General features: G+C 42.1%; 1 protein-coding gene across 1 annotated transcript in view; it reads left to right on the forward strand.

Annotated features, from left to right (window-relative positions):
• Positions 1–15,165, forward strand: part of EIF2B3 (eukaryotic translation initiation factor 2B, subunit 3 gamma, 58kDa) — a gene marked incomplete at its 5' end in the record, with an annotated part of 91,537 nt that overhangs the window by 25,180 nt on the left and 51,192 nt on the right. The window contains one exon of the mRNA XM_010157794.1: positions 1,812–1,923. Coding sequence (XP_010156096.1) covers positions 1,812–1,923 — 112 coding nt within the window. The remainder of the gene's footprint in view (positions 1–1,811; positions 1,924–15,165) is intronic.

Here is a 15,165-nt window from a genome sequence, read left to right on the forward strand (position 1 = left end):
TAAGTAATGCCAGTGTGATTTGAAACAGCATTCTTGTATCTCTGGGTAATTGACTTTAGTCTTTTCAGAATTGCAAACGTAATGCTATTTATTGCCAGTGTACAGGGAAAAACCTAACCTGACCTGGCATCTGCCTCAGCAAAATACAGCGCTCTCACATGGCTTAACTGTCTTACTGTGAGACAAGCAAGAGAAACCGGTTTGGTGGCAGTTGTGGACTTGGTCCCATTTTCATCAAGTTGTCTTTTTCCCTCTTTCTTATTGCATAGGGCTTTGTGATGGCAGATTAATATGCTGCTGCAGGGAACGGTCAGGAGATGGGCAGCCACGACCTGAACTTTGAGAGAAGTGTTGGTACCTTGATGGAAGAAAATCTGTCGCTGTTGTGTTTCTAGCCTGGCAGGAGACCCCGGTTGGGTGGCAGTGGTGATGGTTGGTTAGCCCCTGCTCTCAATCTTCATCACCCTCCTTAGCCTGAGAGTCAGAACTGCTTTCAAGACTTATTTTTGAGTTTTTACAGCAAGTGAGCTTTATCCTAATTGTACTTAATTTGTAATAGTGTTACATGTTCAGGCCTATTTTTGTACTTTTTTGTTTTATGACTAATTTCTGAGAAGGGATGGGGGGGCTATTTCTGAAGAGGGTTTGCTTGATCACTTGGATCAAAGACTGCCAGTAGGAGAACTTTCAACAGCTGCATAGATTTGACTGTATTTTGATAGTGGTTATTGCTATGGTAACTCTGACGGAACAAGTAAAAGGAAAATAAAGGCTAGGGCTGAACAGGGGAAAATAGGGTTAAAAATAGTTTGGCTGAGAAAAGGTCTTAGAGAATTAACTACTTATAGAGCATGCTGTTACTCCAATGTGGTTAAAGGCTTAGAATTTAGGACATTGAGTATTTGCCAGTTTGGCCCAGAATAATAGTATTTAGTGGGAGAAAAGAGGTTTTTGTTAGAACTGTACCATGGCATTCTTGTACAGCCTGTGTTGCTGTAAAGATCAGTGTATGGTTGCCACCAGAGTGGTGGCACATACTACAAAGTGCAAGTTAGAATAAGCTGCCGCCACTGTGTTCAGATGTTGTGGAAAACTGTTCAAAAATAAACGCTTTACGTTTCGGTAGACTAAAGGAAGTCACTGTTGGTGCACAGTCACTGGTTGCGGGAGATGCAATTGCTCACAATAATATATGTGACTATTAGGCATTCTCTTGGTCGGCAGTTTTATAAATAGCTATTGAAACTAAGTTAACCCACCCAGAAACATCAGTGGTAGGAGGGTTAGAATCTGTACTTTGATGTGTTTGTGATTTAGGTTTTCTATTGCTATCGGTATTTATCTGAAATAGATCAGTTGCAAAGTAGTTATGTCTTAACTGAAATCATAATCCTCTCCAGACCACCAAATTCTTACAATGAGGAAGAAGCAGTTGGATTTTGAAGAACTTTTTGTTGTGTAAATTCAGGTAGCAGATTTATTTTTTATTTAAAAAAAAAAAAAGAGGTAGCAAAGGAGAGCACAGCTCAACGTGGAGGGTTGCATGTCAGGACCTGTAGTTGGCATCTTCATAAAAAGGATGCAAAAAGCTTGCAGGGCCAGTGTTTTGAATGTCATGATATATATGAACTACCCTGACTGAAAAGAAGTTAATAAATAATGTGGATAAGTTTTTTGCAAATTCACTGATTTGCTGGGTTAGTCTGAAACCTAGTATTTCATATTTTGGGGGTGGTTGGTGGTCCCATTTGTCTTTTGAGCCTCTCTCAATCAGTGTTATATAATGATTGTGTTTGATTTTTCCACTTCAGTGGAGCAGCGTGACTTCGTTGGAGTGGATGACACAGGAAAAAGATTGCTCTTCATGGCTAATGAAGCTGACTTGGATGAAGAACTTGTCATTAAAAGATCCATCCTTCAGAAGTAAGCTTACAAGTCCTTGTCATAGAAACTGAACTTGGGATGGGGGAGAATAACTGTGGACTAGGAGTGATGGTTAAAGACAAAGTAGGATGAAAAGGGAAGAGGAAAAGCAGCTTTTGCAATATTCAGGGAGCAGTATTTTATTATTCATTACAACATGTTGATAGATTTGTCCGATACCTTTACTGTGGAAAAAATCCAGGGAAAGAAAAGGAATGGTGAAAAGGTAACTCCTTGAAATGAAGGCAGTATTGCTATAGTCCAGGTACAGATTAGAGTCAGAAGTGGCAGACCTATGTCCGTAAATGAAATGCTAGTCTCATTGGCTGCATCCCAGATGGATTTACAGAGAATCTGAGAAAGGCACTCAGGATTTCACAACACTCTTGTGCATATAAGGCACAAAACCTCAGCTGTTTCCAGGCCCAAAAAGATTCATTAGAGAATCCATGTTATATCCACCATTAAACTGCACTGGGAACTTGAATGAATTTATTTAGTATGCCAGACTAGCTGAGCTTCCTGCACAGCATCCATTCATATCCATTAGTAGAAGAATGAAGGATGGCTTGCTGCTCCTTACGCTCTTCTGCGCAATGGTTTTAGTTTTCTCGGGCATGTGTTGTCTGACGCTTTCTGTGAAGAGCTCTGCTGGCTCCTTCAGACCCAGCCATTGTGGTCTGTCCCAGGCTGACAGACTTTCAGCTCCGTGAGATTCAACACCTGTGGGAAGCCATCTGAGAGCTGGGACATTCATCCACGTGGACCTTGTAAGTCAAGGATACGGACATCTGGGGTCTGCTCCCAGATAATCTCTTCTGTGAAAATGCCTCGGGTGTGTGCTGAGGCCACAGTGTGGTGTAATCTTCCTCAAACATCCTGCTACCAGATGCAGGGGAGGTGCTGTGTGCCCACAGAAAGATGACTCCTCCTCTGCCCGAGTTTAAGTGTCACCCTAGAAGGAGGGTGGTCAGGAGTTGGCTATGTGTTCGCTGCTGTGGTGGAAAGAGCCCGTTCCAGTGTGTTCCCACTGGCTCTCTCCTGGGTTTTTCTTGGACGTGGCAGGGACCAGGCTGCAGGCGAGCCTTGTGTACATACCCAGCAGCTGATCTGTGTAGTGTAGGCAATGCAGCACTGTTACATTCTGTGTTTTTTGAGCAAATAAAGACTAACAGATCTATTTTGGGGTAGGGAGGAATATTTTATCTACTGTTAGCGATAGGCTTGTCTTTATGGCTTTCTCCTAGCAGTGGTGGGTGGCTGTGATGTAACGACTAAGAAATTGCTGCAGCATGTGTGATCTTAGTTGACCTCTGATTTTTACATGTTCACCTAACCAGAGGATTCTCATTCCTGTTACCCTATAGCTAATTAATCAGGATTTATCCTGCAGGCAAAAGGTTGCCTTCAGGAACACTTAGTTAGTTACATGGTCTTCAGCAGATCTTCTTGAGCATAACTGTGTGGGATTTGGTAAATGTAATGTTGGTGATGTACAGGTGGGATAAAAATCTGTATATCTCCCTGGCTGCCTTACATTTCCAAATCCACAGCTATCAAAACTAATAGAAAGTGTTAACCACCCTCCAAGTAAAGCCCACAGATGACAGGGTAGTCTAGAAGCACAGAGATCTGCTAAGTGTTAAAAAGAAGAAAAAATAAATGAAGAAAAAGGTGCTGTTGAGCACCAGGCGGAAGCATTGGGCCAGTATCTGCCTGGGTGAGCCTCTGACGTGCAGCTCCTGTGGGTGCTCATGCACTCTCTGTTTTACCTCTGCCATCTTGTAGCAGCTCGGAGGGAAGCAAAATAGGAGATGGAAATTGTCAAGTATTTTCAAATGAGGCAGTTCCAGGGTAGCAGCAACTGTGGGAGCTCTAGGAAGACAAAGTCTTGGCAGCTGGTGATGTTTTAACCACTGTGTTGTCTAGACCTGCTCAAACCTTTTCTTTCTCATGTGAGAAACAAAAGCGATGCTTAAAATTGTCTTTGAAGTCTTTTTTTTTTTTTTTAATACATCATAGTAAAGCAAGGAGAGGGGAAAAGGGAAAAAAAGAGCAAGCCCCATCTCGTTTTTCTTCATGGATCACTTGAAGTGACTGACTCTCAGCTACCATGTTGGCTGTTTCTTGATCTCTGGACTTTGTTTTGATGAAATCACAGACTTTGTGGCAAGATGGGAGAATTTCCAGTACACTCATTTCTTCCTCTGTAAAATACAATAGACATCTTGAGGGTGTTGCTGTTGTTTGTTTTGCTTTTAATGGTGCCTTTGAAGGGCCATGGTGGTCTTGTTACATGAACTCTAGAACTCCTTCAGTGCTTGTTTTGCTCTTCAGATCCTTTTCTTCTATTTTCTTTTTTCTCCCCCTTTCTAAGGAGGGGAGTGGAAGGAGGGACAGGGAGGGAGTGGTGAAAGGAATGGGAAGAGGGAAGATGAACTTTTCTTTAAAGCTAGGAATCTTGTTACTGCTAAAAATCTAGATCCCATACAGGAATGGTTCAAAGGACCCTTGGCTTCCCCTCCTCACAGGAGGGAAGTTGTGTTGACAAAACATCCAAAGCTGTAGAACGCTAATTTAAATCCTTGAAAAAAAACCTTTTTCCTGACCTTTGCCTTCTTCCTATCATTGGATTTCACGCTCTTCACTTTCCTGCCATAAAAGAGCAGCTGGTGGGGAGGGACAGGGGAAAACACACATTCTCCTGAGTACCTGTTGAGTATTAAACATTTATTTGCTCTTGACTCAGGCATTTTGTAATAACTAAAGTGTTACAGAGTGAAACGTTTTACTAGGATTTCTAAGTTTGTGCGTAACCTAAGTTATTCTCTTTCTCAGTTTGGGTAGGATTTCTTTTCCGGATTTGTTGTTTTGATTTGTTTTGGGGTTTTGTGAGTTGTGGATAGCCATTTTGGTTTTGAGAATGCCTCTTCTTGTTACACCACAGAAAGGAGTCTGGATTTTGTTCCTCTGCTTGCCAGAGCAAATCTGGCCAAGTTTTCCATTCAGCTGTTAAAATTATGCTTTTTTTTTTTTCCCCAGTGCTGTTAATCACCCTGATGACAAGTCCCACAGGTAGCATCCTCCCTCCAGTAAACAAGTTCAAAACAGCATCAGATACATCCATCCAGGCACGTTTTGGTGTGCATCAGGATAGGCCAGAAGACAAATTTATTGGTGGTGCCTAGAGAGACTAATGCTGCTGGGGAAAGCATTTTCAAGGAAATGGTTCCCTGTTTGGGTAATGAGAGCTTATAAAAAGCCATGAACAGCCTGTGCATGTCATTCACTTTGGCAAATAGCTGCAAGATGAGATACTAGAATGAAAGAAATACAGTTTGGGGAAGTTTCGGAGCCAGCTTAGGACTCTTTGAAGAGAAAAAAAATCAAGTTATGTGCTCATCCCTGGAGCCTGGTTTTGCCGGTGACATCTCTCTGACTTGGGTCTTGGCAGGATGAAGGAGTGAGGAAATGATGAGAATTCCATAGCTGCTGCCTTTGCTTTCAGAGGGGGCAAAGGTATTTGTTTTCAAAGCATGATTACAATGGACAGGGAGCTTTTTGCTCCACCTTCTGATATTTATGGTCATGCAAAGTGAGACAGTAAAAGACACCTGTTGGAGCAGGTCTAAATTTGGAGCATTTCCTTTTAAGATCTTGTGGGCTGTGTAAGGGTGAGTTCAGCCTTCGTGGGTGTTCTGTCTGCACAGACGCAGGTGCAGGGCTTCTCCTGAAGAATATGTTCATAAATCACCATGACAATTCCAGCTACTTATTACCTCATGTGCTTCAGACAGAAAGGAATACCTCATCTATAAATATATACAGTACTAACATCAGTAACCTTGAAGTAACAATACAGATCTGTTTTTAAGATATTTTAATAAAGGGGGTTAAGATGGGGAAGTTTTTTCTTCCTTTTCCCCTTGCATCACGAGAGTAAAAATGATTGGTGTAGTATAATTTTAAAAGTCAGTGTTGCCAAGTGGGTAGGTAATGGGAGTTCAGGAATAGCTTTGATACACTTGATTTCCTTTCTGTTGCCTTGGGATATTGCCTTTTTTTTTTTTCCCTGATGATAATTTGTTTTAAATAAGTGGATCATGTATAAACTCACTGCAACTTCCTTAGTGTTTCTGTTCTCTGAAACTGTCCTCCTTGGGAAATCGGCATCTCTGAAAAACTGCCACCCCTGTGGTGGTTCTTAGGGGTTTTTTTTCTTTCTAAATCTATTTCCATGAGAGGCTGGGAATCACATAGGTATAGGCAGATGCTCCACTGTGTAGAGCATCCTAAACTCGATCTTGGGCAGATGTCCTTTCCCAGATCCAGCTGTGTGGGTGAAGGGGGCCACCACCTCCAGCTTGCCCCCAGCTGGCTGTGTGATCGAGTACTTCAGAAGTCCCACGTGTCAATGAGTCGCATTACTTTTTAATGCATTAAACAGCAGGACTTGATAACTCGGTTCATTTTATTTGTGCATTAGGGAGTGGTGCCCACAAGCAGTGCCTCTGGCAGGGAAGGGAGGGCTGCAACAACCCAACTCAGTAGGAAAATCCCGAGGAGCAACTCAGGGCAGACCAGGGAGCAACAGCTCTTTGCTGGGCTCAGCTGTCTACAAGATGAATATGCATGTATTAGCTTTGGTGGTGTTCCTGTGTTGGAAAAGTCAGTAGTTTTCACTATTAGCAAACTTCTGTTACTAACTTTTCTTTGCATTCAAGTGATGTTTTGAGGAATGCCATGGAAATATGTTGGATTTTTTTTTTTAATTTAAAATGTGGCTTTTAGAGAGTGGTACATAGATCTTTATGTCTTTCCTGTTAATCCAGATCTGCTCTTTTCATAAATAAAAATAAAATTTTTCCAGCTAGCCTCCAGAAAATGAGTCAGGTTCTTTTTGGCTCCTGCATCACAAAGATAGAAATTGTATGTGTTGATTTGGGTAATAATCCTTTTTCAGATGCACAAGCTGGAAAAGAATCTGGTTCCTCTTCCCAGAACTGAATTGGTTTTGCAGTACTAGTAGGAATTCAGAAGGTTGTAAAAAGTTATTTTAGCCAGTAAAGCATGCAGATCTGACCCTGAATCAAAACAGGGGAACTGGGTCTATTGAATAAAAGGGTGTGATTTTTACACACTAACTTTCCGGACTAATACCACACTTTAAAAATGTTGGTGTAGCTTTAATCATATTTCTTTACAAAAGAGGATTTTGCTGAACACTTCAGAAAAAAGATACTGGCCTGTGAGTTGTTTTTTGGGCCATGAGTTGGTAGTAGATGTTCTCAAGATGCTCCTGGAGGTCTTGCTTGCCTGTTTGGAAGATTGAGTTCACTGAGAGTAGCTGCTAGGAGTTTGCAAAGAGTTGGCTACTAAGTTTTCTCAGAAAGTTTGCATTTTTATTATGCGTTTAAACTTTGTTCAACTTGCTCTGTTTCTTCTGTAAATATGTTGGGGATGAGTGTAGCCTTCAATTTCAGAAATGGAGTGTTTTAAGTGATTTATTGTTTCTTAAATGGATGTAGCCAAATATAAGGAAAATATTTTAATTTGGTGCTTTTATAATGTTATGTTTGTGCAATAACCCTGAACATACTAACAAAGCACCTGAGACAGTGACTTTGTATTTTAAAGAAGATACTGCTGTTACTGATGTTAATACTGTTGCTTCCACAGGATTTTACTGTGTTTTGCTGCTGCGCTGTTATTTCATTCATTCATGGGGGGGTAGAAAGGAATGTACAACATATCCAGGTCCTATTTATAAAAGAAAGGTCATGCCACGTCTTGACAGCTTGTGCAGGTAAGAGGTCATGAATCTTAGAATGTGGAATATTAGCGACGACTTCTGTTGAATGCAGCTATAGAAAGACTTACTGGCAACAGATTTGATTCGACTGTAGGGTTCTCGCCAGCGTTACAGTTTGCGTAAGACTAAATGCAGAGAGCGTGAGGCTCAGCGTTCGGTTTCTAATCGTTAGTAAATGTATGTTGCGCGGATCGTCATTAGTCCTTTGTCTGTCTGTCTGCTGTGGTCTCAGCCCACTAGGTAGCTTGGGATACGGTTTTACTTTTCGGAGCTTTCAAAGGAGGAAGAGCTGACTGTAGCGCTTGGACACCCTTGGGTCCGTGTGACTTGGTAAACGCAGTGCTCTGCCTGAGTCATCAGGATGGACAATAGTGAAGTTGAATCTCTCTCGTCGTTACTCTAAGCCAGGCTTCCGGCTTGAAAAGATGACAGATGGTCTGTTCGTTTTAGAAAGATGGCCTAATGTTTTAATACAGTTGCCACTGTGTAGTCTTTAGCGACGCTGTGAGTGAGTTTATTTTGCAGTTGATGGGCAATGCAGCCATCACCGCTTGGTTTTGACATACTTACCTTGGTTGATCCAGATGTAACCTGTACGATCAAACAGTTCCTCTGAATGGTCTGGGTAGGGGCGAGACGCAGACTGATCAATTACTTGCTTTCAATACGTTTTCAGCCATCGGCTGTAGTCAGCAGAGCTGCCTGTTGAACTCGGGGTTTCAGCGTGTGTCCGGCGATCCCAGAATGACCAGTACGCCACAGAGGGGCACAGAGTCCTTATTGTGCGGTTGGGATGGTACGGAGCAAAAAAAGCCAAAGGTCAGAGGAGTTATCCCTGCTTGTGCGAGCACTGTCAGGCTCTCCCCTTCCACATGTCCGCCATGTGTTCCTCATCAGCGGGATGTGGAACTCCATGACGCAGAGCAGACTGGAATGCGGAGTTAGTTAACACCCGCCGTTGGGGAATTTATCCGCCAATGTGGAATATGGGGGGGGAGGAAACAGCCTAGTTTAAAGCAAAGTAAGGGTGAAATGAGGCATGTGACTGTTCCTCTTCAGTTAAAAGGTCTGATTCTGCTTGGGGCTGAGGTCCTGGCTCCCGAGCCCAGCCAAAGCTTGTGGTTCCCTTACTGGTTGTGGATTTTCAGTCTTTTAAATTGCCCTGCTTAGCAGAAGATTTTTGCAGTGGGCTGGAGGGAAATACACTTGGGATTTTTTGCAAGGAACCATTCATCTGATTTATTCTAAGAAAGCCTTCGAAGAGCCTTTCCTTCATCCTGGTCATTGAGATCCTAAATTGCCAACTTGCGGGGCTGCATAAAAGTGATGGCCTCTCCATTAAAATTAGCTACACTTGGTATCAATCGAACTGTAATTGCATAATATTTTCGTGCTGATTTATTACACTGACTTCATGGCCACTGTGAACTCAAACCTGGGTGATTTATTGTGATGTTTAGCACTGCTAAGAATATCGTGGAAGTCATAGTGGCAAGAGTCAGAATATACAATTAGCTGGTTGAAGGTATATGTGTGCCCACGATCCTGACTGGATTCGCCTTCTGCTTTACTCGAAGCAAATATATATCTTTCAAAATGTTTCCATTCATTCGGAATACAATGCTGAATTCCCTCCTGAATAGCCGTTGTGTGGTTCTCCCCAAACAGCATTGTGCTGGCAGTTTCTGGAATTACACAGGAAATGAAGAGCATAGCAAACTCTCCTTTCTCTTGCTAAGACGTGCTCCCCAGGAGTTCTTCCAGTAGATCGAGTAAATAGCAGAGATCTATTCCTAAGGGCAGCATGTCCTCTATGTTTCTGCTTTGAGAGAACCTAATTTTCTCTGGCTTTAAATCCTTCCTTTCTTCGTCAGATTTATTGCACCATTTCCCCAGCTAGAGAAGATTAGAGATTCCTTTTACAAGCGGTGAAACTTCTTATCCACTTGTCTTAAAGATTTCTTACAGGACTCTCTCCTTCCCCAGTCACCGAGTAAGAAGTACGCTGTTAGGAATTAAGAGGAGATGACTGTCAGACCTTGATATGTGGATTGGCAATGCAGAAGGCTGTATCTCGCACCATTACTCTTCTGAGTATAACTTACATGTACCCGCATACCTGCATATATTGGCCAGCAATAGCTGTTGGTATTACTTGGGTCGATCATTTTAAAATCCTTTAACCTTTTAAAAAAGCGTGTGGGGAGCGGTATTCATAATTCAGGTTAGTGGAAGCTCAAGATTTTGAAAAATCTGGGTCACTCGATACAGCAAGTTTAAAAGGGAATAATTTAGGGCCTTCAGACAGGAAAAATTTGGCTGATGGACTTTAATTAAACTCTGAGGGTTGGAAGCAAACCAGTAAAAAATCAAGAGAAATTCAAGTTAAAGCTCAACTTCTAGTTTTTCCTGCATATAAATCCTCCAGCAGCTGGTGATATTTGCAGGAGCACAAGGGACTGTCTTTCAGTGTTCCCTTTGATTTTGTTTCTTTTTTTTTTTTCCCCTTTGCTTTATTATTCCCAAGGTATAGCATTAAATATCATTTCAGAGGCCATGTGTGTCCCTAACTCTCTCCCATCTCTGTGGCACCTGTGTTCATACATGTATGCATCTATGTGTAATCTATCACTTTGTTCACTAATGTACAGGTACAGCATTTCTAGAACTAGGTTTTTTTTTTTTTCTTCCCCTCGCCCCCAAATGAGCTACAGCATTTCAGAAAATACCTCTGAAATTCCCACTCCTGTGACTTTGAGCCTTAGCCAGGTAGAATAGTAATAACAGAATCACGGCCAGCAATGCCATAAATTTCAACTGAAGTATTGGGCAAGGAGGCTGATTTCTGTTTGCACTGTTGTTGGAGATATTTATGCAGGGCAGGTCTTTCAGCAAGTGTGATTATTTTCAGAGAGGCCCTCTCTCCATTCTTGCATTAGAATGTGCTGGGGATGCGTGCAGGGAACGGCACCTGACGAGCAGCAGCCAGACAGAAGGAATAAAATCCCCTGGGAATGAGACTTCTCTTTATGGCCATTTTTTTTCACTTCTAAGGCCACTTGAAAGACACTGTTCTTCAGGTAGATCTCCTTCCTCAATCCCTGGGTTAGCATTTGGGTGCCTGCCATTTTCCCAGACCAAGGAGCTACTGAAGACTTAAGCTTTTCAAGTAGGAAACTATGCAAGCACATATTTTGCAGCACCAGACACTATTGAAAGAATAATGGACGCTTCCCACAGTCAACTCCATTCTTCTTGCACTCACTCCCAGACCTCTGGAGCCACTGTACTAGCAAATGATTACATTCTGTTTCTCTTTGGTAACTCTTCCTAAACAGAATGTTAATTGAGACATTGATTTATACAATTTAGATTCCTTTGTTAAGTCAGTGTAGTTAAAAAGTAGCCTCTGGCTATTGAGGGGATGGATCAGTGAGACAAATTAGTGCTTGCTGGTATGTTTTTCTATATCTTACCCTTTGAGAAAATAGTATATATTCCAGATTTAAGGGCTATGCATCTTGCATGTGTTTGGTTTAGGTGTACCCCATGATAGTGTAGCTCTAGAATGAAGGATTCTGGATATTTTCTGATTTACATTGTTATCTGAAGGAAGCAACCTAAAAAAAAAAGAAAAAACTTTGACATTTTTTTAGCTATGCCCTTGATGTTGGTCAGCTCAAAACAAGGGGTTATGATACTAGGGATGTTATATAGATTCCAGGTTTGTATATATGACAGGGATAACCTCGTGCCTGGGGTGAAAAATGACTTCTCATGTCCTGGACAGCTGTTGACATAAAGGGTTTTGCAGAGAAGCTGACCTAACCAATAATATATTCTTGTCTTTGGAAAAAAAAAATAGAAATGTTGATCTGTGTGATTGTTTTAGAGAACCATTAAAACTGGCAGCCTTTGTGTTTACGGAGGAAGAGTTCTCTCCTACAGATGATGTGGTGCTGGAAAGGGTAGAAGTTAACATGTGAATTGATGTGCTATCACCTGTTTGCATTAAGAATATGTAGAGATCTCGCTTCTCTATTTGGCTTTGTGGCCTTGAGAAGTCCACTTAATGTTTGTCTCAAACTTTCTTCGCTTTCTAAAATGAATGCAGTATTACGTTCCTGTCTCCTAGGGGCATTACTCGTGAATGTTTATGTCAGTGCCATAAATGTAAAACGCTGCTCTTGAGTACAGGGTATTAACTGCTGGCCTTCCTACGTTCAGAATCAGAATAGTACTTGTTAAAACAACCTGCAGGAAGCAGCTGATGTAACACTGAGTACAGCAAGAGCTATGGATCATGCTTAAACCTAGATTTTCGGTTTCAGCACTCGCATTTCCGCATGTCAGATGCCAGCAGTGGTTAAATGTACAATTGTGTAGTTCATTGCGTGTTACATTATGTGCTGCTATTCTTACCGCTCCACTGTCTCTAATTCCCTTTCTGTGTGCTAGTTCTCCCGTTTTTCACACAAAAACGGCGGTAAAATGAAGTATGTTTTCTTTCGCATTAACAGGGCACTTCTCCTGGATGTACGTGATCGGATTTGTAGGTGGGTGGTTCCTTGCGTGCGCGTGAACTGGCTTGACAAACGCTGGCTGGAGCCTGGCCCAGCTTGTGGCAGGGCACCTGAGCTAACACGCCGGGGGCCAGGCTGGGCTGGCGGCGGCGTAGCCCGGCGGGCAGAGCGGATACCAGACTAGCAAGTGCTGTGAGGCTCAAGGCAAGCCACGCAAGCACCAGAAGGGCTCGGTAGGACCCAGTTCTGGGGCAGAAACAGCGCTATTGTGTGGGCTTTCTTGTGTTTGTGTTACTCTGGATAAAGGAGAAAAAAGCAATGTTTCTGGTTCTTTAATCCTTGCATTTGTTTGCTGCTCCCTGCTTCCAGTTTGGCCACCTGATGGCAGCTTTGAAATTCTGAGATAAGACTTTTGGTTTTGTTACTCATCTGCACAGCTTAGGTCAGCACTTTCAGGTTCCACCAAGATACAAGTATCTAACAAGTGCTAATCTTGTATAGTTCTTCAAATAGCTTACTTTTCTCCTGTGAAAAGTAGTTCCCTTTAGAACATGATCCCTCCAAAGACTAACTGCTTTCATTTCTCCTAAACGTTTTAAAAGCATGATGACTATTTTTCACAGGTGATCTGCTGAGTTGATTTGGGCTGCTCTGTGTGATCTGCTGCCTGACTTTGTCGGTGACAATTTTATCCACAAAGAGAAAAAATTAATGTTTTCTGAATCACAAAGTGATACTGCCCTGCTAAACAGTGGCCTCATAACGATCATGTACATGAATGATGACATAATGAACTTGTACATCAAGAAGGCCGTGCACAGCAGAAATGCCCAACAGCAGTGCTGAAGCACAGCTGAGGAACCTGTCTGTCAGTTTATCCGTTCCTTCATTTCTGTGTTTTGAACTTGGAACTGATTGATTCACCATCTTGAAGTCATTGGATGCGAGGATATGAGCTTGTGCATCTCCGAGAAGAGTGCCTGATGCTGAGCACAAGCCTGAGTGACAGAAAGCTGATAGCAGACTGCAGCACGACAGTTTAAAGGCTAGTTTTGCTTTGACATTCTTTCTGTCCTTTGACTTCTTTATTTTCCTAAAGGAAAACATGTTATGTCCACAGTGGAGGTCACTCTCAGGTTCTGTTCGGGACTTCTGGAAATCTTCATTTTTTACCTGCCATGTGCCTTTGTATCTACTCTGATTTCAGCTCCTCCTGCAATGACAAGAAGAAAACTGGCCATCAGTGTTAATTCAGGTTTCAGTGGAAGTATCCAGGGTCTTATGTATCTTAAGATACTGCTCACGTTTTCAGATGTACTGACATGTAGCCTGTGAGTGTTTTTCCTCATTGGTCAGTGCCTGAGAAGTTATTCTACGGTGAAGAGGCAAAAGCTGGACCGAGCTGTTCAGCATCAAAACGATGGAAGTGAACTGGGAAGATGTGCTGCACCGCAGTGGTCTGAGGCCACAACCGGTTGTGTGCTGTACACGTGGGAGAGGCAGGGACAGCGGCAGTGAACACAAGTGGAGGGTGTTGGGGCCGTATTTTTGCAAAGGCTGATCTGATTTCTAAGTGTAGGTTTGCCACTCAAAATTGTTGATCCCTGCTTCCTGTGGGCTGGGTGGAGCACGGGTGTGGGGAATTAGATGAAGTCACAAGGAGGAGAAAAATTGATGAGCCTTGGAAGCATTCCTTGCAGGTAGGCACTGACTTCACCTTGCACATTGCCTCTAAAAGTGGGTAATATCTTCGTATTTACACTCACAGATAAATATCTGTGTGATAAATACCAAGGCCAGGCTGGATGTGGCTTTGAGCAACCTGGTCCAGTGGAAGGTGTCCCTGCCCATGGCAGGGGGGTTGGAACTGGATGATCTTTAAGGTCCCTTCCCACCCTAACCATTCTATGATTCTATGATTCTATATTGATTCCCAGAATTCTGGGGTGTTTTGGCTTTTAAATATAACATGAGGAAGGACAAGCAGACAAAGTCTGTACTAACATGGATCAAAATACAGTGGGGAAAAAAAAGTGTATGAAAACCCCTTCTTAGTAGTCCCATTTGTTATCTCAAGCAAAACTGTCCCCTCACTGATGCTGTTTGTGTCTTGAAAAGAATCCCATGCACACATCTCTGAGGAACCAATTTTGTTATCCATTTGAATGGTGAGACCCTTAATTGAGATTAACAGCTATCAAAAAGAAGCGAGTGTTCTGCTGTTGCTTGATCATTTTGTGCTTACTTGCTAGGCTGAGATTTTCACGTTACTTATTTCTAAGTATTCTAACTATTTCTAAGTACTGCTCATTAAAGTAGTTATTTCATTGCTCAGTGACAGCATGTTTTTGTGCACTGCTGTCGCTTCTAGCTTCATTTTGAAAGGAGAGGTGATGCTCCTTGCCAGAAGTGGAACTGTTGTGCTGTATGGTTTATGCTTCCAGAAATTCCTTCAGGGCTTCAGTTTGTATTTGATTTTTGGCTGGCTTGCAAGTATATATAATCCAATCGATCCAGTCATGTTTTTAATTGAAAACATACCTAGTTTGTATATATTAAAAAGGATCATTTGCATGTAAGGAAGAGCTCATGAAAGCGTGCTTGAGAATTCTTACCTGCACTTGGGTATAGAAAAGGTTTAGGAAAGGATTTTGTGTGTATCCACTGTGTATTTGTTTATTTTTTATCAATGTACGTCAGAGGTCCCAATACAAATAAAGTGTGCTATGCAGTCTAATTACATCAATGCCTCTGTGGAAGAACTTCGTTTCTGGAATTGCTCTTGTAAACCTTGAGATGTAAACAAAAACCTAGTTATTTTTATATCGTTTCCCTTTGCCTCATGTACATGATTCTGGAAGTTGCAGAGTTATATGTTTATGCCTCTTTTTATAGCAGAATATTTGC

This window comes from Eurypyga helias, unplaced genomic scaffold (genome assembly GCF_000690775.1).
Source record: "Eurypyga helias isolate BGI_N326 unplaced genomic scaffold, ASM69077v1 scaffold488, whole genome shotgun sequence".
NCBI lineage: Eukaryota > Metazoa > Chordata > Aves > Eurypygiformes > Eurypygidae > Eurypyga > Eurypyga helias.